Source organism: Pseudophryne corroboree, chromosome 6, assembly GCF_028390025.1.
Source record: "Pseudophryne corroboree isolate aPseCor3 chromosome 6, aPseCor3.hap2, whole genome shotgun sequence".
Taxonomy (NCBI): Eukaryota; Metazoa; Chordata; class Amphibia; order Anura; family Myobatrachidae; genus Pseudophryne; species Pseudophryne corroboree.
The window spans coordinates 161,964,694-161,988,300 of NC_086449.1; the positions used below are offsets into that span (position 1 = coordinate 161,964,694).

Below are 23,607 nucleotides of genomic sequence, written 5' to 3' on the forward strand. Positions count from 1 at the left end.
CCTAGGCATGCCTAACGCCGAGAGCATCTCCGGCCGGGCGCACGCTCCTATGATGGAGACGTACCCCATTCACTAGAATGGGAGAGCGTCTCCTTCATGCACCCGGAGACACTCAGAATGGGAACATTTCTGTGCACTCCCAGCGTGACTAAGCGGACGGCTCCATCTGTTCTTCTGCAGTGCCGCAATGTGTCAACGGGAGAAATTGGCACCCATATATATGTGAAAATCCTGTGTTATGACCAGTGGCGGATTTATCTATGGACTGCAGCCCCCACAGTAAAATCCACCACTAAAAGGGAGTGAGCCAGTTGCAGTTTGTGACTGCACTGGCTGTACAGTGACTGGCAGTGATGACTTTTATTAGAAGTCCTACCTGCCAGTCAATCCCAGTACAGGCAGTTCCACTGGGAGGTGTCTCCTCCCTCTGGGACTGCCAGACCGGGCTGAGATCGCCTGGTATCGAATGGCACATGCGCAGTCAAGCGGCAGCTTGACTGTGCATGCGCAAACCCCAGCTTTTATGGACTGCAGTTGATACAGTCCTTTGAATCCGGGGGTTTGCACATGCGCTGTCAATCCTTCTTTCCATAAGGCTCCTCTGTTCCCAGGCTACCCTGCCCAATCAGCAGTCTGCATGCAGACAATGTAATCGGACCAGGGTCCCTGCTTAACTCTCACTGTGCCAGCGTTCTCCCCTTCTGCTGTTGTGGACCTGTAAGTTATTCTTAAAGGGGCATGCACAACATTTTCTGGGGTACCACAAGTGCTTTGTGTGGGAAGCCCCTCCCTGCTTGATCATCAGCCCTAGCCTGCTTCTATGGCTGCAGCCGATGCAGTCCATAAAAGCCGGGGTTTTGTGCATGTGCAATCCCACTGCCATTTATGCGCACCTGCCAGATCCATTGCACAAGTGCAATAACCAGGTTGGCCAGGGCTCTCTTTCTCTCCTACTAATGCAGGTGGCACGGGCAGTGACAGTCACCCTCCTCCAAAGAGGTACTGCAGGAGCCGCCACTGGTTGTTATACTGTATGTATATATATATATATATATATATATATGTAATTCCCCCTATACTGTCTTCTGCATGTTATTTAAGTCTTCTGCATATTTCAAGGTTTGTCAAAAGACCAGCATCACATCTGAACTAGATCAAAAATTCTTAATGATTCTTCCAATTTTTGCATTATATCTTGAACTTTTTAGTTATACTGTATGTAATTGCTAAATCAAGCACCAGATTTACTACACTATACAGGAGATTGCGCTTTAAAAAGGTGATAACAGCATACCTTTGTATGACTTACATTTTAATGAATATAGCACACATAGCTGGGTAGAACCTTCCCTTCCTTTATCAGGGTCCAGCATATCAGCTGAGATAGTGAGTGTGTACTCACTCCCGCTCAGAACAGTAAACAAGGCATTGTGCTGTTCCTTAAGCAAACACAGCTTTTGTATATAATATATAGAGTGAATATGGACCATACCTTGCTGCATCGACCTTTCGTACCAAGACAACACTTCACAATGAAATTCCTGGTGAGAATATTATGCTGGTTTATCACTTAGCGTGAAATCTCTGAAAGGACAATTTCTAACAGCAATTCCCATTCGTTCTCTCTCTCTCTCAGATCGCCCTCCTGGGAGTCTTCCTGACTCAGGCCCTCGCCAATGATGTAAGTACATACAGTAGGTGAAGTGGTGTTTACATGGATCTGGTTTCATACATTCATGCATGGAGTTAATAGGTGGAGACTTCGTTGCCATAAACTAAAGGGCTGTATTTTAGGGCATTTGAAGCTGTAAGTGCATATTGAAGGATAGTTATAAAGATTACTGTACCAGAAAATTGTGAATAAACCCAATCACAACAAAAAAACATAGGCTATAACACTGTACTAATACTGTGCATAAATGTGCTCCAAGCACCTTCGTCTTGTTCAGTGCCAGTTCTTTCCTGGCAAAGGATAAGTGCCTTATAGTACCATCTTTACCTGGCATACTTGGCCTGGGATAAGTAACATGTGGTAGTAGTATTTTCTGTTGCTGCTTACAGAGATGCCATAACAGGTCCCACTGAAAATCTGTGCCCTCTTATGGCTGTGCGCTTATTGCCCCAAGTCTCAAAGGGATAGTTTGCAAAGTAGTTTTCATGTACAGTAAATATGATCCTTTATTATCTTTATTCGGTGTCACATCATTACAAAACAACCTGGAAATCAGAGAGTAGGAAGGAAGGGTGTGTTTTTAAAGAATTATTTACTTATAATTGGCCCAAAACAACATTTGATGGTCTGCAACATATTACAATTTATGATGAAAAAAATAATTTTAGCTTTGATATGTTCCTAACCTATTTAATTGTGAGATGAAGAATCCAGCTTATCTATGATAATACTGGGAAAAGGCAGCAGTCGGAGCTCTCACATCTATTCCTGTTCTACTTAATTCATTACATCCCCTCCCGATGACCTGCACCACGTGCTATATTATTTAGGGTCTCTTACATATTGCTGGGAACGTGCCTGTCACCATTGGTGCTGCTTGACTCTCTTTACAGAAGTGAAGATCCAACACAGAGGCTGCAAGGCTTTCAGTTAGAGACACTTTGTCAGATCTTCCCTGCTATAAAAGCAATCATGAATATCTGGTGATTGGGAGAGACCCCAGCTATATGTGACTTGTGGAACTTTGATAAATCAGCAAATGCAGATATGCCAAAGTATTATTATTGGGGAAAGGATTCAATCAAATTCATATTTTAAGAGAACAACCCTTTTTACCTTAATGGTTTCTAAGAATGATGGCAATGTCACATGGACATTGTACAATGCAGTGGTGTTCTAATTTGGAAGCAAAGCAGCAAAACACAAATTGTTGGCTTATCATCAGCAGGAGGAATGTTCCTTATTCGCCAATATAAATGAATGTCACAGCCAGAGGGGTTGCCATCAAACTTGTTCAATTAGCATTAATACAGATGAAATTATCTATACTCTAGACTTCCTTTTTAACCATTGATTTGCATGTTGTGTGCTCTAGAACATCAAAATCAACAATTCAGGAAATGATGGTGGAAGTGTTTCCCAGCAAGTCAACATCAACAATCAGGACAACATTGCTAATATCAACAGTCTGAATGGCTGGAACTCCTGGGACTCCATCTGCGACTTTGGCACAGTAAGTGTCCTTTAACATACAAGCAAAAACTTAACTGAAAAGAAAATAGCCATGACTCAAATAGCAGCATGTTTTCTACATATGCATCCTTTATACAGACATTCAGGTGACCTACGTGTGCCCAGAGTGGCAGAGAAGAGACTACAGTAGCTTACATTCAGCTAGATAGAAAATTAAAACTAAAACTTTATAAATTCTCCATCTAAATCTGAAAATGCAGTTCTTGGATAGTTCTGTTAGGGGTCTATTTAATAAGCCTTGGATGGTGATAAAGTGGATGGAGATAAAGTACCAGCCAATCAGCTCCTCACTGCCATGGCACAGGCTGGGTTTAAAAAATGACAGTAAGGAGCTGATTGGCTGGTACTTTATCTCCGTCTACTTTATCTCCATCAAAGGCTTAGTAAATAGACCCCTTATTTAGTCACATGCTAGCAGAGACTATTACATTCCTGAGGTCAGATGGGCCTTACATTCTGGTGAAGCCGTTCTCGCCACTGCCTGAATGGAAAGCATCACTGGAATGGAAGGCACTTTAGGTTGGCCCTGAGGAGATGGGGAGCTAGACCTCAGGTAATCTTCTATAAGTTATGGAATTTAAGTTAGAAAAAATGCAGGTGCATACTCCAAGCACTAAACACTGCTAATCAAAATAATTTTAATACATTTTGCAATTTAATATAGAGTAAAATTATGGAGTTTAGCAAAGTTTTGGCTAAAACTATGGGCCCTCCCACCCCCCTGGGCCCCACCCCCACAAACACACCCACGTGACCTCATTTGGTGGGTCCCTAACATATAAGATTCAAGTCCAGAGTACGGGACCCCCAAGGCCGGAATTTACAGATGTAGCCATGCTCATTTTACTGTAATGTGGACTGTTGCAGCATGGCGTGCCAGGCTGCGACTATTTGCGATCTCTTCATGGAGCGAGTTTTGCAGCATGGTGCATCACAGCAAAGATGAGCATGGCTACACCTGTGACTCATTACTGAAAATCAAGTTCTGAATTAGGCAGTAAGAAAAACCTGAGCCTCTATTTTACAGAGAGATAGAATGTTGAGCTTCCACTGTTTACTATCATCTTATGTCACATACATGCGATACATGACTAATTGTCTATATGCAGACGGGAATCAGTTTTATATCATGTGTGTATGGGTATACAATTGCTCACGTTCCTGCAACATTTATTTCTTTACACCACAGGGGTTTGCTGCTACCAGACTGTACAACAAGAAGATCTGTGTTGTCACCAAGATGAAACCAACCTTCCCCACCCTCGAGCAGCTCAGCGCCATTGCCAAAAACAAGCAACAGGTAATGTGATATCGATGTTTAATCAAGGGAATAACTATAGGGTGCAGGGGATGCAGGTGATATCAGGCACAACTCCTAGAGGGCCCAGAACATGCAATCAGTGCAGTAACTTGGGGTTTGCGACCTATGCAATTAATATCATAAAACATTAAAAAAAATTACAGTGTAATGTGATTCTACCTGTCAACTTTTGTCAGAGCTGTACATTTAGTAAAGCTTTAATAACAGACAAGCGATGGTGTTACTCATAGCAACCAGTCATAATCTAGCAATCATTTATCTATGGCATTTTAGATAATGTCATAGTGAATCTGATTGGCTGCTAAGTGCAAAACCATAATTTGTCTGTTTTAGAAGCTTTAGTAAATCTACCCCATTATATCCAACCGCAGTAACATTTATATCAAATATGACATGAGGATGACATTTTATACTTCCTGATCCGTTGTGGATTTTCTAGCTGTGTGTAGGATTTCAGGTTTTACTGTATATGCTAATTATGTTATTGAGTGACATGCTTCTTTAAGTGGTATTGATGTTTTGAGTATAAATTACAATATGTCACTTTGTCACCTCCAGGCTTCTCCCAACACCCAGCTGGTGACCTACACTATCAACCAGAAACCCATTGTTAACATTGAAGAGTATGGCAAGCACATTGAATCTCTGTGCAGAGGCATGCCAGCCTACACTGCCCAGGAAATGCCCAGTGAGTATCATTAATATACAGTAAGACATAGAACTCTTGTACAGTGTTTGCACCTGACTGGTTTAGCACAAGATAGCACTAACACCTAACCTGTGCCAAACCAGTCAGGTGCAAGCACTAAGACTGAGCAGACATATAAAATAGTTCTTATAGCTAAAAGGCATATATCTATTTATACAAAGGTGGGGGATTTGATTCTTGCAGATCTGGCACTGTGATGTTCTACTGACCACATGCCTAGTAATTACAGGAGCCCAGCATCATTACTGTCCTATCTGCATTCTATGGAGCACTAGGGAAATATGGTGTTCCTAACATAGCATAGCCTGATTACTGACTTGTCTCAAAACATTATTAAGTAATGTTAATACCTGTTGGGCACAAACAACTTAAAGTCTCCACAGCAATCAAGGTGATGCAATAAGGGGAGGGGTTGTGTCTGGCTGCAGTTGTGTGAGAAAGACATTCAGTGTCTGGAGCAGAATTGTGCTCTCCTGTACCCAATAGGCAACACTAGGTAGGGGTCCGGCCATAGCACTCTCTAGCTTTCCTGGTCCCCTGCCAGTAACTTTACATCATAGTTCATTAGTATAGTTTGAAAATGATGGGACCCAGGAAGAGATGTATCAAACGTTCTAAAGAGTTGAGAAGTTGCTCATAGATACAGTAGCTTTTAGATAGCATTTATCAAGTATATTCTATAAATGAAAGGTAAAAGCTTGTCCACTTTTGAAAAGGATGGATGCATTTCCCTCAAATCACACTTGGGTGGTTTTACACATTTATTATATTACTTTATTATATAAGGACATACAGTACTCATTACAGTTTCATGGTAATGTTACTCTGTGTCCTGCTCCTTCTCTGCTTCATTCTCCTTCCCTCATCTTAGTGTCTACGCCCATAGATTAGACAGGTTCCAATGTTTAGACAGACAATATCTAGGTCGACAGTTATTAGGTCGACCCCATATGATCGACAGGCATTAGGTGGACACTGGACAAAAGGTCGACATGCATTAGGTCGACATTGTAGATCTTCTATACCACACCCAGATTACACCACCATTCACAATACACCTAGTGGTGGTCTTAGCAAATATAATGGAACAGTATTAAGTAGCAGTGAAGATGCCAACGTAAGGACTGTGACATAGGTATACATTAGGGAAGTTATAGGAGTTTTAGAAGTCACCTCAGAGTTTCATGACTGATATAAAAGCATGGAACTAACAACATTTTCCAGTGTATTTTAGGTAACAGGAATGTCCTCAGAAGCTTTAGTTTGTTCTTATTTGCTATTTACTTCATCTCAGCCACCAAACCCCATGACCCCATCATCCATCCATTCCCATCTGTATAAAAATACATAGAAATATCTCAAACCATGGGAAAAAGTATATGCCAGACATATACAATGGGGTAAATTTACTAAGGTGGAATTTTTTTTAGAACTGGTGATGTTGCCCATAGCAACCAATTAGATTCTATTAATTATCTTCTAGAAGCAGCTAGATAAATGTTACGTAGAATCTGATTGCTTACTATGAGCAACATCACCAGTTCTAAAAAATTTCCACCTTAGTAAATTTGCCACAATGTGTGTGTGTGTGTGTGTGTGTGTGTGTGTGTGTGTGTGTGTGTGTGTGTGTGTGTGTGTGTGTGTGTGTGTATATATATATATATATATACACACACACAAGTGTATATATTCAATTATTAAATGTTTTCTTTATGTAAATGATGCACTGATACAGCAAAGTGAGCAGGGTATAGCCTCTTGAACTGATGTGGACATTACACAAATCTGGACCTAAGTAGACCTTACAAGGGTAGCTTAACTCTATCTCCATAGCTATTCATTCTTCTGACGCATTACCAAGATTCCTATTGCATCTCTAGTGGCACATGACCCTATGCCTGGTCTCCCTGTCCCATACAGGGACCCACATCTATTACTGTTGTAACAAGGATATCTTTTCAGGTGCCGAAGGAGAGTTTGCACTCTGCAGTTCCAACAGCATCATCACAATTTTGGGAATCAGCTTCTGTTTTTAAGATGTGAATTCAAAAGGCCCCTGCCCAATGAATGGACACATGTCGAAACCCGCATCCACATTTTTTAAATTATGGATCCTTTTAAAATTCCCTAAATCACATCTAATAAAAACGTTTTATCTGTAGCTAGTGGCTGCTTGTGTCTTCTTATAAAAACATGTTAATGATATAAAAGTAGTAGACAACATATGTGCTATTTATGTTCTGACATGCTTTTCCAGGTTCCGCAAGAGGGTTTGCAATCTGCTGCAGCTCCAGTTCCATCACCATTTTGGGTATCAACTTTTGTTTCTGAAATATACATTCTTAAATCTATAGAGCAGAGTCACTTGGATGCACACCTCGCCCAGAGACTCCCAACATCAACCCTATTTACAATGTCTTACACACGAAATAAAGCTGTTTCTCAGGGAATAATGTCTGCCTCTTTTTATAATATAAGATTTAGATATGTTGTGCTTGGTAATAGTGTATTTGGACCAATAGAAGTGTCTTCTCCAGGTCTAAGTAGTACTGAATTACAATTAAGACAACATACAAAATAGTGTATATAGTAGAGATGAGCGCCTGAAATTTTTCGGGTTTTGTGTTTTGGTTTTGGGTTCGGTTCCGCGGCCGTGTTTTGGGTTCGACCGCGTTTTGGCAAAACCTCACCGAATTTTTTTTGTCGGATTCGGGTGTGTTTTGGATTCGGGTGTTTTTTTTCAAAAAACCCTAAAAAACAGCTTAAATCATAGAATTTGGGGGTCATTTTGATCCCAAAGTATTATTAACCTCAAAAACCATAATTTACACTCATTTTCAGTCTATTCTGAATACCTCACACCTCACAATATTATTTTTAGTCCTAAAATTTGCACCGAGGTCGCTGTGTGAGTAAGATAAGCGACCCTAGTGGCCGACACAAACACCGGGCCCATCTAGGAGTGGCACTGCAGTGTCACGCAGGATGTCCCTTCCAAAAAACCCTCCCCAAACAGCACATGACGCAAAGAAAAAAAGAGGCGCAATGAGGTAGCTGACTGTGTGAGTAAGATAAGCGACCCTAGTGGCCGACACAAACACCGGGCCCATCTAGGAGTGGCACTGCAGTGTCACGCAGGATGTCCCTTCCAAAAAACCCTCCCCAAACAGCACATGACGCAAAGAAAAAAAGAGGCGCAATGAGGTAGCTGACTGTGTGAGTAAGATAAGCGACCCTAGTGGCCGACACAAACACCGGGCCCATCTAGGAGTGGCACTGCAGTGTCACGCAGGATGTCCCTTCCAAAAAACCCTCCCCAAACAGCACATGACGCAAAGAAAAAAAGAGGCGCAATGAGGTAGCTGACTGTGTGAGTAAGATAAGCGACCCTAGTGGCCGACACAAACACCGGGCCCATCTAGGAGTGGCACTGCAGTGTCACGCAGGATGTCCCTTCCAAAAAACCCTCCCCAAACAGCACATGACGCAAAGAAAAAAAGAGGCGCAATGAGGTAGCTGACTGTGTGAGTAAGATAAGCGACCCTAGTGGCCGACACAAACACCGGGCCCATCTAGGAGTGGCACTGCAGTGTCACGCAGGATGTCCCTTCCAAAAAACCCTCCCCAAACAGCACATGACGCAGAGAAAAAAAGAGGCGCAATGAGGTAGCTGACTGTGTGAGTAAGATAAGCGACCCTAGTGGCCGACACAAACACCGGGCCCATCTAGGAGTGGCACTGCAGTGTCACGCAGGATGGCCCTTCCAAAAAACCCTCCCCAAACAGCACATGACGCAAAGAAAAAGAAAAGAAAAAAGAGGTGCAAGATGGAATTGTCCTTGGGCCCTCCCACCCACCCTTATGTTGTATAAACAGGACATGCACACTTTAACCAACCCATCATTTCAGTGACAGGGTCTGCCACACGACTGTGACTGATATGACGGGTTGGTTTGGACCCCCCCCAAAAAAGAAGCAATTAATCTCTCCTTGCACAAACTGGCTCTACAGAGGCAAGATGTCCACCTCATCATCATCCTCCGATATATCACCGTGTACATCCCCCTCCTCACAGATTATCAATTCGTCCCCACTGGAATCCACCATCTCAGCACCCTGTGTACTTTGTGGAGGCAATTGCTGCTGGTGAATGTCTCCACGGAGGAATTGATTATAATTCATTTTAATGAACATCATCTTCTACACATTTTCTGGATGTAACCTCGTACGCCGATTGCTGACAAGGTGAGCGGCGGCACTAAACACTCTTTCGGAGTACACACTTGTGGGAGGGCAACTTAGGTAGAATAAAGCCAGTTTGTGCAAGGGCCTCCAAATTTCCTCTTTTTCCTGCCAGTATAAGTACGGACTGTGTGACGTGCCTACTTGGATGCGGTCACTCATATAATCCTCCACCATTCTTTCAATGGTGAGAGAATCATATGCAGTGACAGTAGACGACATGTCCGTAATCGTTGTCAGGTCCTTCAGTCCGGACCAGATGTCAGCATCAGCAGTCGCTCCAGACTGCCCTGCATCACCGCCAGCGGGTGGGCTCGGAATTCTGAGCCTTTTCCTCGCACCCCCAGTTGCGGGAGAATGTGAAGGAGGAGATGTTGTTGACAGGCCGCGTTCCGCTTGACTTGACAATTTTCTCACCAGCAGGTCTTTCAACCCCAGCAGACTTGTGTCTGCCGGAAAGAGAGATCCAAGGTAGGCTTTAAATCTAGGATCGAGCACGGTGGCCAAAATGTAGTGCTCTGATTTCAACAGATTGACCACCCGTGAATCCTTGTTAAGCGAATTAAGGGCTCCATCCACAAGTCCCACATGCCTAGCGGAATCGCTCCGTGTTAGCTCCTCCTTCAATGTCTCCAGCTTCTTCTGCAAAAGCCTGATGAGGGGAATGACCTGACTCAGGCTGGCAGTGTCTGAACTGACTTCACGTGTGGCAAGTTCAAAGGGCATCAGAACCTTGCACAACGTTGAAATCATTCTCCACTGCGCTTGAGACAGGTGCATTCCACCTCCTATATCGTGCTCAATTGTATAGGCTTGAATGGCCTTTTGCTGCTCCTCCAACCTCTGAAGCATATAGAGGGTTGAATTCCACCTCGTTACCACTTCTTGCTTCAGATGATGGCAGGGCAGGTTCAGTAGTTTTTGGTGGTGCTCCAGTTTTCTGTACGTGGTGCCTGTACGCCGAAAGTGTCCCGCAATTCTTCTGGCCACCGACAGCATCTCTTGCACGCCCCTGTCGTTTTTTTAAAAATTCTGCACCACCAAATTCAAGGTATGTGCAAAACATGGGACGTGCTGGAATTTGCCCAGATTTAATGCACACACAATATTGCTGGCGTTGTCCGATGCCACAAATCCACAGGAGAGTCCAATTGGGGTAAGCCATTCCGCGATGATCTTCCTCAGTTGCCGTAAGAGGTTTTCAGCTGTGTGCGTATTCTGGAAACCGGTGATACAAAGCGTAGCCTGCCTAGGAAAGAGTTGGCGTTTGCGAGATGCTGCTACTGGTGCCGCCGCTGCTGTTGTTGCGGCGGGAGTCCATACATCTACCCAGTGGGCTGTCACAGTCATATAGTCCTGACCCTGCCCTGCTCCACTTGTCCACATGTCCGTGGTTAAGTGGACATTGGGTACAGCTGCATTTTTTAGGACACTGGTGACTCTTTTTCTGAGGTCTGTGTACATTTTCGGTATCGCCTGCCTAGAGAAATGGAACCTAGATGGTATTTGGTACCGGGGACACAGTACCTCCAACAAGTCTCTAGTTGGCTCTGCAGTAATGATGGATACCGGAACCACGTTTCTCACCACCCAGGATGTCAAGGCCTCAGTTATCCGCTTTGCAGTAGGATGACTGCTGTGATATTTCATCTTCCTCGCAAAGGACTGTTGGACAGTCAATTGCTTGGTGGAAGTAGTACAAGTGGTCTTACGACTTCCCCTCTGGGATGACCATCGACTCCCAGCAGCAACAACAGCAGCGCCAGCAGCAGTAGGCGTTACACGCAAGGATGCATCGGAGGAATCCCAGGCAGGAGAGGAATCATCAGAATTGCCAGTGACATGGCCTGCAGGACTATTGGCATTCCTGGGGAAGGAGGAAATTGACACTGAGGGAGTTGGTGGGGTGGTTTGCGTGAGCTTGGTTACAAGAGGAAGGGATTTACTGGTCAGTGGACTGCTTCCGCTGTCGGCCCAAGTTTTTGAACTTGTCACTGACTTATTATGAATGCGCTGCAGGTGACGTATAAGGGAGGATGTTCCGAGGTGGTTAACGTCCTTACCCCTACTTATTACAGCTTGACAAAGGGAACACACGGCTTGACACCTGTTGTCCGCATTTCTGGTGAAATACTTCCACACCGAAGAGCTGATTTTTTTGGTATTTTCACCAGGCATGTCAACGGCCATATTCCTCACACGGACAACAGGTGTCTCCCCGGGTGCCTGACTTAAACAAACCACCTCACCATCAGAATCCTCCTGGTCAATTTCCTCCCCAGCGCCAGCAACACCCATATCCTCCTCATCCTGGTGTACTTCAACACTGACATCTTCAATCTGACTATCAGGAACTGGACTGCGGGTGCTCCTTCCATCACTTGCAGGGGGCGTGCAAATGGTGGAAGGCGCATGCTCTTCACGTCCAGTGTTGGGAAGGTCAGGCATCGCAACCGACACAATTGGAGTCGGACTCTCCTTGTGGATTTGGGATTTCGAAGAACGCACAGTTCTTTGCGGTGCTACTGCTTTTGCCAGCTTGAGTCTTTTCATTTTTCTAGCGAGAGGCTGAGTGCTTCCATCCTCATGTGAAGCTGAACCACTAGCCATGAACATAGGCCAGGGCCTCAGCCGTTCCTTGCCACTCCGTGTGGTAAATGGCATATTGGCAAGTTTACGCTTCTCCGACAATTTTATTTTAGGTTTTGGAGTCCTTTTTTTACTGATATTTGGTGTTTTGGATTTGACATGCTCTGTACTATGACATTGGGCATCGGCCTTGGCAGACGACGTTGCTGGCATTTCATCGTCTCGGCCATGACTAGTGGCAGCAGCTTCAGCACGAGGTGGAAGTGGATCTTGATCTTTCCCTAATTTTGGAACCTCAACATTTTTGTTCTCCATATTTTAATAGGCACAACTAAAAGGCACCTCAGGTAAACAATGGAGATGGATGGATACTAGTATACAATTATGGATGGACTGCCGAGTGCCGACACAGAGGTAGCTACAGCCGTGGACTACTGTACTGTGTCTGCTGCTAATATAGACTGGTTGATAAAGAGATGTAGTATGTATGTATAAAGAAGAAAGAAAAAAAAAACCACGGGTAGGTGGTATACAATTATGGACGGACTGACGAGTGCCGACACAGAGGTAGCTACAGCCGTGGACTACCGTACTGTACTGTGTCTGCTGCTAATATAGACTGGTTAATAAAGAGATGTAGTATGTATGTATAAAGAAGAAAGAAAAAAAACCACGGGTAGGTGGTATACAATTATGGACGGACTGCCGAGTGCCGACACAGAGGTAGCTACAGCCGTGGACTACCGTACTGTACTGTGTCTGCTGCTAATATAGACTGGTTGATAAAGAGATGTAGTATGTATGTATAAAGAAGAAAGAAAAAAAAACCACGGGTAGGTGGTATACAATTATGGATGGACTGCCGAGTGCCGACACAGAGGTAGCTACAGCCGTGGACTACTGTACTGTGTCTGCTGCTAATATAGACTGGTTGATAAAGAGATGTAGTATGTATGTATAAAGAAGAAAGAAAAAAAAACCACGGGTAGGTGGTATACAATTATGGACGGACTGCCGAGTGCCGACACAGAGGTAGCTACAGCCGTGGACTACCGTACTGTACTGTGTCTGCTGCTAATATAGACTGGTTGATAATGAGATGTAGTATGTATGTATAAAGAAGAAAGAAAAAAAAAACACGGGTAGGTGGTATACAATTATGGATGGACTGCCGAGTGCCGACACAGAGGTAGCTACAGCCGTGGACTACTGTACTGTGTCTGCTGCTAATATAGACTGGTTGATAAAGAGATGTAGTATGTATGTATAAAGAAGAAAGAAAAAAAAACCACGGGTAGGTGGTATACAATTATGGATGGACTGCCGAGTGCCGACACAGAGGTAGCTACAGCCGTGGACTACTGTACTGTGTCTGCTGCTAATATAGACTGGTTGATAAAGAGATGTAGTATGTATGTATAAAGAAGAAAGAAAAAAAAACCACGGGTAGGTGGTATACAATTATGGACGGACTGCCGAGTGCCGACACAGAGGTAGCTACAGCCGTGGACTACCGTACTGTACTGTGTCTGCTGCTAATATAGACTGGTTGATAATGAGATGTAGTATGTATGTATAAAGAAGAAAGAAAAAAAAACCACGGGTAGGTGGTATACAATTATGGATGAACTGCCGAGTGCCGACACAGAGGTAGCTACAGCCGTGGACTACTGTACTGTGTCTGCTGCTAATATAGACTGGTTGATAAAGAGATGTAGTATGTATGTATAAAGAAGAAAGAAAAAAAAACCACGGGTAGGTGGTATACAATTATGGATGGACTGCCGAGTGCCGACACAGAGGTAGCTACAGCCGTGGACTACTGTACTGTGTCTGCTGCTAATATAGACTGGTTGATAAAGAGATGTAGTATGTATGTATAAAGAAGAAAGAAAAAAAAACCACGGGTAGGTGGTATACAATTATGGACGGACTGCCGAGTGCCGACACAGAGGTAGCTACAGCCGTGGACTACTGTACTGTGTCTGCTGCTAATATAGACTGGTTGATAATGAGATGTAGTATGTATGTATAAAGAAGAAAGAAAAAAAAAACACGGGTAGGTGGTATACAATTATGGATGGACTGCCGAGTGCCGACACAGAGGTAGCTACAGCCGTGAACTACCGTACTGTGTCTGCTGCGACTGGATGATAAATAATGATATAAAAAATATATATATATCACTACTGCAGCCGGACAGGTATATATTATATAATGACGGACCTGCTGGACACTGTCTGTCAGCAGAATGAGTTTTTTATAGAATAAAAAAAAAAACACCACACAAGTCACACGACGAGTGTTTAACTTTTTCAGGCAATCACAATATAGTATACTACTAACTATACTGGTGGTCAGTGTGGTCAGGTCACTGGTCAGTCACACTGGCAGTGGCACTCCTGCAGCAAAAGTGTGCACTGTTTAATTTTAATAATATGTACTCCTGGCTCCTGCTATAACCTATAACTGGCACTGCTCCCCAGTCTCCCCCACAATCATAAGCTGTGTGAGCACAGTCAGATATATACATAGATGATGCAGCACACTGGGCTGAGCAGTGCACACAGATATGGTATGTGACTGAGTCACTGTGTATCGTTTTTTTCAGGCAGAGAACGGATTATATTAAATAAAACTGCACTGTCTGGTGGTCACTGTGGTCAGTCACTACTAAACTCTGCACTCTCTACAGTACTCCTAAGCTCCAGTAAATCAAGTGTCTCTGTTTAAAATCAATCTCACTCTCTCTCTTCTAATCTAAATGGAGAGGACGCCAGCCACGTCCTCTCCCTATCAATCTCAATGCACGTGTGAAAATGGCGGCGACGCGCGGCTCCTTATATAGAATCCGAGTCTCGCGATAGAATCCGAGCCTCGCGAGAATCCGACAGCGTCATGATGACGTTCGGGCGCGCTCGGGTTAACCGAGCAAGGCGGGAAGATCCGAGTCGCTCGGACCCGTGAAAAAAAACATGAAGTTCGGGCGGGTTCGGATTCCGAGGAACCGAACCCGCTCATCTCTAGTATATAGTGCACTATAAGTTTCAAAAGAGAAGTATAATCTTATGATATGAATACAGATGGAAGACATTGGGATTTTGAACCTTGTAGTGCTTGGTATAAATAAGGTGAAATGGAACGGAACCTTACTCTCAAGACTCATCTAGAGCATGGGAGAAGCAGATCTGGCCAGAGAACTCCCAAATATATAGGAGGTTATCACATATATTTCAGGAAGGTGAACACAAGGTGCAGATGATGGTTACACAATTCCTGCACTAAGTGAAGCTTGATGGTTTTATAACGTAATATATTTCCAAACTCAACACCAATATACTCTTTCATTAATTACAATGGCTTCATACACACATTAACATCTCTCCTCTAGGGGAATACTGTAGCAGATGTTACTCTTAGTTACTCTGTCTTCTCATTCCACCAGCACAGTTCTTAATTACACTAACATGGTAATAGGTTACATATAAGTGGCACAGTTCCCTTTGTGTATGTTTGTGCTCAGTAAAAATGGTTTTCAAACATGTTAAACAAATACATGAAAAAAAGTCATCAGTTACATTTTTTGCATATGGGTATTTTTAAAGTGATAGATTTTGCATACTTCAATGTGAAAAAATATAGGGAAAGATGTAGCTTCTAAAGAGGATAGGTGGAGAAGATGCCCCACGGCAAAAAAGTCGCATGTAGTCAGCATGCAAGGTTTCCGGATGCCCTTGGCAAGCTCCACTCTACTGCCCCTGATTCACCCAATTCACTCTTTCCAGCCACATACCTAAAACCTGATCCACATGCTCTTGACCAAGTCTTGGGAACAATATATGAGTGCGCAGTGCGGACAATGCGGACTGTGGAGCCCAAAAAAAATTTCCCTGTGCCCTGGTTGGCCGTTTTGACACTGATTAGTATTAGTTGTACCTTGTTTCACTGGCCCTAAATTGATGGCAGCTACTACACACTGTTTTGCAGAAGAAGACTCAGCAGAAAGGTTGGAAGCTACATTGAATGGAGATCAGGAACTCAGAGTTGTGGGGGCTTTGCAGCACCCCAGTTCATAATATGCCATACAAAAGTGTCACAAATTCATAATATGCCCAAACAGCAGGGACCTAACTTATACTATGCCATGCAGCAATGCCCCAACATCAATACATGCCTCATAGTACTGCCACTAATTCATGATATACTGTACATCTATGCAACATATGTATTACTGTATATGCCCTCAATTGATAACTAAGCCACACATTAATGCCACATTACATAATATGCACCAAACCTGTACCCTAAATTCATTATATGCCACATACAGTAGCTGTGCTCCAAATGCATAATCATGCAACACACCAGTGCCCCAATACATGTTATGCCACACAACAGTGTCTCCAATTCATTAATTATACCATAACACTTGTAAATACATGTATTTACCTCAAATCAAGCTGATGCAAAGTCAAGATTCCAAAATGAACTTGGATATAAAGAAATCACAGAGAATGGACAACCCCTTGGGAAGTGTGAGGAAGATAAGTCTAGCTGCAGAGTTGAAAACATATAGGAAGGTGATGAGATGGGAGAGTGGGAGGCCAGTGAGGTGAATGTTGCAGTAGCCTAGCCGTGAGTGGATAATACGTTTTGTTGCATTATGGGATAGGAACGGACTGATGCAAGAGATGTTGCATAGCTGGAGCCAACAGGATTGAGTCAGAGATTGGACATGGAGGGCGAACGAAAGAGAGTAGCCAAAAGAAACCCCCAAGCAGTGGAGTTGGGGAACGGGGGAGATGATGCTGTTGTGATAGAGATAATGAAGGGGGGGGGGCAAGACTCTGGATGGGGGGAAGATGATATGTTTGGCTTTGTCCATGTTGAGCATAAGACAGTGCTTAGGCATCCAGGAGGAGATGGTGTAGAGGCAGCTGGATAGCCAAAAGAGGACAGAGGTGGAGAGGTCAGGAGTGGATTGGTATAGTTGCATGGCAGAGAGGTGGTATTGAAGGTCGAAGAAGCTTATAAGTGCACCCAGGGAAGAGGTGTACAAGGAGAAGAGAAGGGTGCCAAGGACAAAACCCCCAGGGTTGGGGTTCAGAAGCACGGAGTGGGACAGAGGAGATGGGGTAACAGAATTGAGTGCAGAGGTGAGGGTGGAGTTATAGAAGGAAGCCGCCTGGTTGGGTCAGGCCATGGTGGATAGAGGAGAAAGGAAACATAAAACTGTAATAACAATTGCAAAATATATGTGTAAAAGGGATGTGATACCGATCACGGCACTAAGGATGCCAGCGGTCATAAGACCAACAGCGGCATCCTGCTGGTCAATATCCCAACATCTACTACATAAGTATACTACTCCTCTCCCCCTAACCCTCCATACCTAATACCTAACCTTAACCCTCTCTACCACACACTGCCTAACCCTAACCATACCCCTAGCACCTAAACCTAAAACCATTAAGAGTGAAGTCAGGATTGTGCTTGTCTTCTGACCAGTGTTGGGATTCCGGCGTCGGGATTTCGACTGCCAACATCCTGGGCGCTGGGATGCCGACTACATCCCGTGTTAAAGTCATGTCCTTCTAAGTTCATTAAAAACCCAAATCAAAGTCCAAATATAATCCATTGGTCCTCCAATCTCAAAACACACATTATATAATCACCTACTCTTTCTACAAACTTTAGAACCCGTTGAGTCTTTATTGTTTGTCTCTGAGAAATAAATAGGCACAGTGTGTGTGGTTAGACCTTTATTGATATTTTTAATGTGTTTGAGAACCCTGATCTTTAATTTTTCCTTTGTATTTTTTATATACTGGAGGACACAGGGAAGAAAACACCTTCTGTACTGCAACTTATGTGATCCAGGAGTTTGTATGTATTTTATATGATAATAAGATGCAATTTCTTGCCTTGACTTTGTTGATGTAGCTATTGATTCCTGCAGCCTGCACAGTCCATATAGTTATGGTACCCTGTATGTTTGGTCTCTTCTGTTGTGAACCTTTTGTAGGAATAAAACTAGTTAACAAATTTGGAGATGTATAGCTATTTTATATATACTGTAATTTTATTTATTTGAAGATCTCTATACATTCATGTCATTGCTTATTAAATAACTATAGTATTTTGTGACATAAAAACTACCAAACTGAATGTTTGTCTATAATCAAGCATATTTCTTATATTCATCATTTCATTTCCAGTTCTGAATGATATTTTTTGCAATATTTTCTATCTATAAATTGTAGGCAAATACATGGGGGTGGTGGAAACACCAACCCCCCTTGGCTAGTGTCTCATATATAATATCATGTTACTAGAACTGTAGCAACAACATACATTATAAGGACACTGTGCATGCCGAGCTGTCTGCTGTGTGTGTGGATCTGAGTGTTTAATCATCGTACCATACAAAAGAGACCAGAGAGCAGCTGCCAGCAAGAAGAAACAGGTGTAATCACATCAGGTGGGAGAATGTGTGTTTAAAACGCTCATTTTTATCCCTTACTAGTTATACTATTATGCACTTTTATTATGGGATTTTTAAAAAAAATTTATACAACTTATATTGTTTATATGAGATAAATGTGTTTGATGCATAAATATTATTTTTCTTTACACTACAGTCTATACTAGACCATCTATAGTGTTAATTTAATACTATGGTAAATATCCTATTCAGTAGGATGAGCGGGTTCGGTTCGTCGAGATCCGAACCCCCCCCCCCCCCGAACTTCACGTGGTTTACACGGGTCCGAGGCAGCCTCGGTTCTTCCCACCTTACTCGCATTGTGGTGACCAGTATATAGTAGTATAGTACAGTAGTCCATTGCTGTATCTTGCTGCTCCGTGTCAGTTCTTGTATCCTCATCAGTGCTCAATATCTGTGTTCAGTATCAGTGCTGCATTGTGGTGACCAGTATATAGTAGTACAGTAATGTAGTCCATTGTTGAACCTTGCTGCTCCGTGTCAGTTCTAGTATCCTCATCAGTGCTCAGTATCTGTGCTCAGTATCAGTGCTGCATTGTGGTGACCAGTATATAGTAGTACAGTACAGTAGTCCATTGCTGTATCTTGCTGCTCCGTGTCAGTTCTAGTATCCTCATCAGTGCTCAATATCTGTGCTCAGTATCAGTGCTGCATTGTGGTGACCAGTATATAGCAGTATAGTAAAGTAGTCCATTGCTGTATCTTGCTGCTCCGTGTCAGTTCTAGTATCCTCATCAGTGCTCAATATCTGTGCTCAGTATCAGTGCTGCATTGTGGTGACCAGTATATAGTAGTACAGTACAGTAGTCCATTGCTGTATCTTGCTGCTCTGTGTCAGTTCTAGTATCCTCATCAGTGCTCACTGCTCAGTATAACTGCTCATTGTCTTGTGCTGCATCATGCTGCTGAGTGTCAGTTCTCAGTATCACTGCTCAGTAGTATCATCAGTGCTCAGCATCACTGGTCAGTGTCATGTCAAAAACAAAATGTTTTGGAGGTTGTGGAGGTGTCTTCCTCAGAGGAGTCTGTACCAGGTACTCAGGATTGCCTTGAGTGGTTTCATCCCATTAGGATAGAGACAGAATGGCTGGATAGCCTAGGAAATAAGATTCCTCAGAGTTCATTAGGGCATACTCTATTAAGTTGCTGGGAAAAAACTATGAAGAATGCTCTAGATATGGATCAGTCCATTTCATCTAGGACCCCCTCAGCTCCTGATACACAGGTCTTGCAGGCCAACGTGGACATCGATGCTGACACAGGGATCGACACAGAAGTTAGAGGGGGGCACTATGATAGATTGGAATATAAAATTCAGCAATTTATCAATGCCATTAGGGATGTGTTAGAAATACCTATACAAATAGAGGAAAATTCTTGTATGCTAACTGCAAAATCATTAGTGACATTCCCAGTTTCGGAAGAGTTAAATACCCTATTTGAAAGATCCTGGTTAAACCCAGAAGAGGTTTTTCACATCCCCAATAAAGTACTTAAGACATATCCCTTTCCTGAGGAGGATAGAAGGAGATGGGAGATTCCTCCCATAATGGACATTTCGGTGTCCAGGCCATCAGGGGTAATTACATTACCTGTACCAGGCTCGGCCTCGTAAAAGGAGCCGACTGACCACAAGATAGAGACAACTCTAAAATCCATTTACAGTTACTGGAGCCGCCCTTAGGCCCACTATGGCATGCACTTGGGTAGCTAGGGCTATGTTAAAATGGTCAGACAATTTAATAGAAGACCTTGATACAATCCATAGGGATGTTGTCTTGATTCTAGGTCACATGAAGGATTCGGCTAAATAAATGGTGAAAGCCATGAGGGACATTGGGCTGATGAATTCTAGAGCATCCTCCATGGCAGTAGCGGCTCACAGAGGTCTCTGGATCCGTCAATGGAACGCAGACGCCGAATCCAAGAGGTACCTCCCCTTCGCAGGTGAGACACCGATTGGGAACACTCTGAATACAAATCCTTCCACAGCACCACCTGTGAGAAGATGTAACTCTGCTTTTCTGATGCAGTCCCCTTGGGCTGCCAGATCGAGAAAATTCGGTAGGGCCTACTTCTGCACGAGGCTAGGCCATAGAAAGAGCAGAAAGTCTGCACCCTCTACAGGTGCACGGGTTCAGAGGTTGGATTCTACTCCCTTAGCGTCCCCAGTGTGACGAGGAAGGACTCCCACGTGGGGGTCCACTGGGGGGGGGGGGGGGGGGCATCTCATCTACATCACTACAGGGGAGCCTTAGTGATTATTATTATATCCCGGGTAATAAAAATTATTACCCAGGGTTAGAAACTGGATTCAGGAGTTTCCCCATGGCTGTTTGTTTAATCAGCCCTGCTAATTGTTAGGACAGTGGGTTTGTCCCTGTCATATAAAAAAAAAGTTTTTTTTAAAGTGCCATCATGTCTGACACTTGAGTGCCACTCCTAGATGGGCCAGGTGTTTGTGCCGCACACTTGTGTCGCTTAGCTTAGTCATAGAGCTACCTCATTGCCCTCTTACTTCTTGGTACATATGGGACAGCTACTTCTTGGCATGATGTGCTGTTCGGGACTATTTTTTTAAAAGTGCCATCCTGTCTGAGACTTCCGTATATGTCCAGTGGTACTGCCATTTGATATAATTCCCGACGTTCCTGCCATTTGATTCCAGTGATTTTGTCATTTTCTTCCAGTGATTTGGACCAATAATTCCATTGATTACAACAAATAATTCCAGTGATATTGCCTTATAATTCACATGATACTGGAGTCTAATTCTAGATGGGTCAGGTGTTTGTGTCGCTTATCTTAGCCATCCAGCGACCGCCATCCAGCGACCTTGGTGCACCTCTTTTGTTCTTTGCATCATGTGCTGTTTGGGGACTATTTTTTAAGTGCCATCCTGTCTTACACTGCAGTGCCACTCCTAGATGGGCCAGGTGTTTGTGCCGCCCACTTGGGTCACTTAGCTTAGTCATCCAGCGACCTTGGTGCAAATTTAGGACTAAAAATAATATTGTGAGGTGTGAGGTGTTCAGAATTGACTGGAAATGAGTGGAAATTATGGTTATTGAGGTTCATAATACTATAGGATCAAAATTACCCCCAAATTCTATGATTTAAGCTGTTTTTGAGAGGTTTTTTTAAAAAAAACACCCGAATCCAAAACGCACCCGAATCTGACAAAAATTCTTAAGGAGGTTTTGCCAAAACGCGTCTGAATTCAAAACACGACCGCGGAACCGAATCCAAAACCAAAACACAAAACCCGAAAAATGTCCAGTGCACATCTCTAATTTTAAGTTTCTGTTTTTGGTCAGTTTTGCAAACTAACCATATACTTGTCAAAGCTGAATTGCAAAATGACTAAAAACCCAACTTTAGAACATTAGAGAAACTATTGTTTTTTTTTTACATAGGCAAGTACAGAAATCGGAGATTTACTAAGCATTGTTTTGAAAACAATTTAAAAACCGACCCTTAAATTATGGAAAACCCGCCCAAACAATAGACTCGCCTGCCTCGGTGAAGCACTGCACAGTGCGGGCTTTGTTAGTGTAAAATGGTAAACATAAATCCATACCTAATGATAAAATATAAAATGAAAGACTGCGCTACTGAAGAAAGGTGATTTACAAATAATGTCCATGCAGGTTAATGCTATGGGAGATAGGAAGACTTCACTACCCAAACTGGTATGCACAAAAAAGAAAGTGGGGTTCCTAGCGCATTACTTGCACAAAAAATTAGGGGGACCCCAGTGGTATGCTTAAAATAGAAGCCATATAATTGATATTCCTAACATAGAAGCCTAGGTAAATGTCAAAAATGAAAATTAGCACAATCAGCACCACTGATCATGCAATAATAATGCCTAATACCAGTATACAAACATATACACAACAGACAACATATATATAACGGGTTCACTACGGCTGGCCGGCGGTCGGGCTCCCGGCGACCAGCATCCCGGCGCCGGGAGCCCGACCGCCGGCTTACCGACAGCTTGGCGAGCGCAAATGAGCCCCTTGCGGGCTCGCTGCGCTCGCCACGCTACGGGCACGGTGGCGCGCTACGCGCGCCACACTATTTTATTCTCCCTCTATGGGGGTCGTGGACCCCCACGAGGGAAAATAATTGTCGGTATTCCGGCTGTCGGGCTCCCGGCGCCGGTATACTGAGCGCCGGGAGCCCGACCGCCGGCAAACAGAAGACCACCCATATATAACATCTATCTGTCAGAGTGTGGAATACTACTGTAGCTTCAATATTCAAACAGATTTTGCTAGAGTTCATAAATAATATCCACTATGGAGGATGACAGTGCTCCAATCAGAGTTACAGATTCTACGCTGACCTGCTTCGGCTGAACAAACAACTTGGGAGGTCTCCCGACAGACACTCTGCTACCAAGCCTACCTGATGGAAGCCGGAACACAGACAAAGAAATCACTTTACAAGTAGTGTCGGGAGCATTGCACCAGACTTTTCATAGGGGAGCACAGACTTATTAATTAGCCCTTATGGAGGAGAAAACACTGTCAGAACTGGTCATCCATTGTGAATATTATTTATGAACTCTGGCAAAATCTGAATTTGAATATTGAAGCTAGTATACCACACTCAGGGTCGGATGCACTAAGGGCTGAAATGCAGCCAAAACTCTGAAAATCCTGTTTTTGGAGCTATAGCTGCATTCCTAAACACACACACTAAACCCGGCTCCCGTACACACCGCACAGTCAACCGGGTTGAACACGAGTTCAACCCAGCTCGCGACCAGGGTTGCACCTTTCAGACTGCAGCTGAATACGGGTCATGTACCAATAGTTTATTATTGCATGCTGTCTGCTGTTTACCTCCTTTGATCATTTGACCATTGTGGTCAGGTGTACTATAGCTTTTAGGCCCTCATTCCAAGTTGATCGCTAGCTGCTTTCGTTCACAGCGCAGCAATCAGGCCAAAAAATGGCAATTCTGCGCATGCTTATGGGGCGCACTGCGCACGCGCGTCGTACTTTCACAAAAGCCAATGCAGT

At 43.6% G+C, this 23,607-nt stretch overlaps 1 protein-coding gene and 1 long non-coding RNA gene across 4 annotated transcripts in view; one reads left to right on the forward strand and one right to left on the reverse strand.

The window, feature by feature from the left end:
* The window catches only part of LOC134936803 (uncharacterized), a 298,887-nt gene that overhangs the window by 120,734 nt on the left and 154,546 nt on the right, over positions 1-23,607 (reverse strand). The window lies entirely within an intron of this gene.
* On the forward strand, positions 1,533-7,279 carry LOC134935091 (gastrokine-1-like). Its single transcript, XM_063930372.1, has 6 exons — positions 1,533-1,544; positions 1,637-1,681; positions 3,048-3,185; positions 4,395-4,505; positions 5,085-5,214; positions 7,198-7,279. The coding sequence occupies exons 1-6, from the start codon at positions 1,533-1,535 to the stop codon at positions 7,269-7,271; spliced, it is 510 nt and encodes a 169-aa protein (XP_063786442.1). The 3' UTR covers positions 7,272-7,279.

Coding starts and splice junctions, on each gene's coding strand:
- LOC134935091 (XM_063930372.1), top strand. Junction 3,186..4,394: donor CCATCTGCGACTTTGGCACA/GTAAGTGTCCTT, acceptor TTTACACCACAG/GGGTTTGCTGCTACCAGACT. Junction 4,506..5,084: donor TTGCCAAAAACAAGCAACAG/GTAATGTGATAT, acceptor TGTCACCTCCAG/GCTTCTCCCAACACCCAGCT.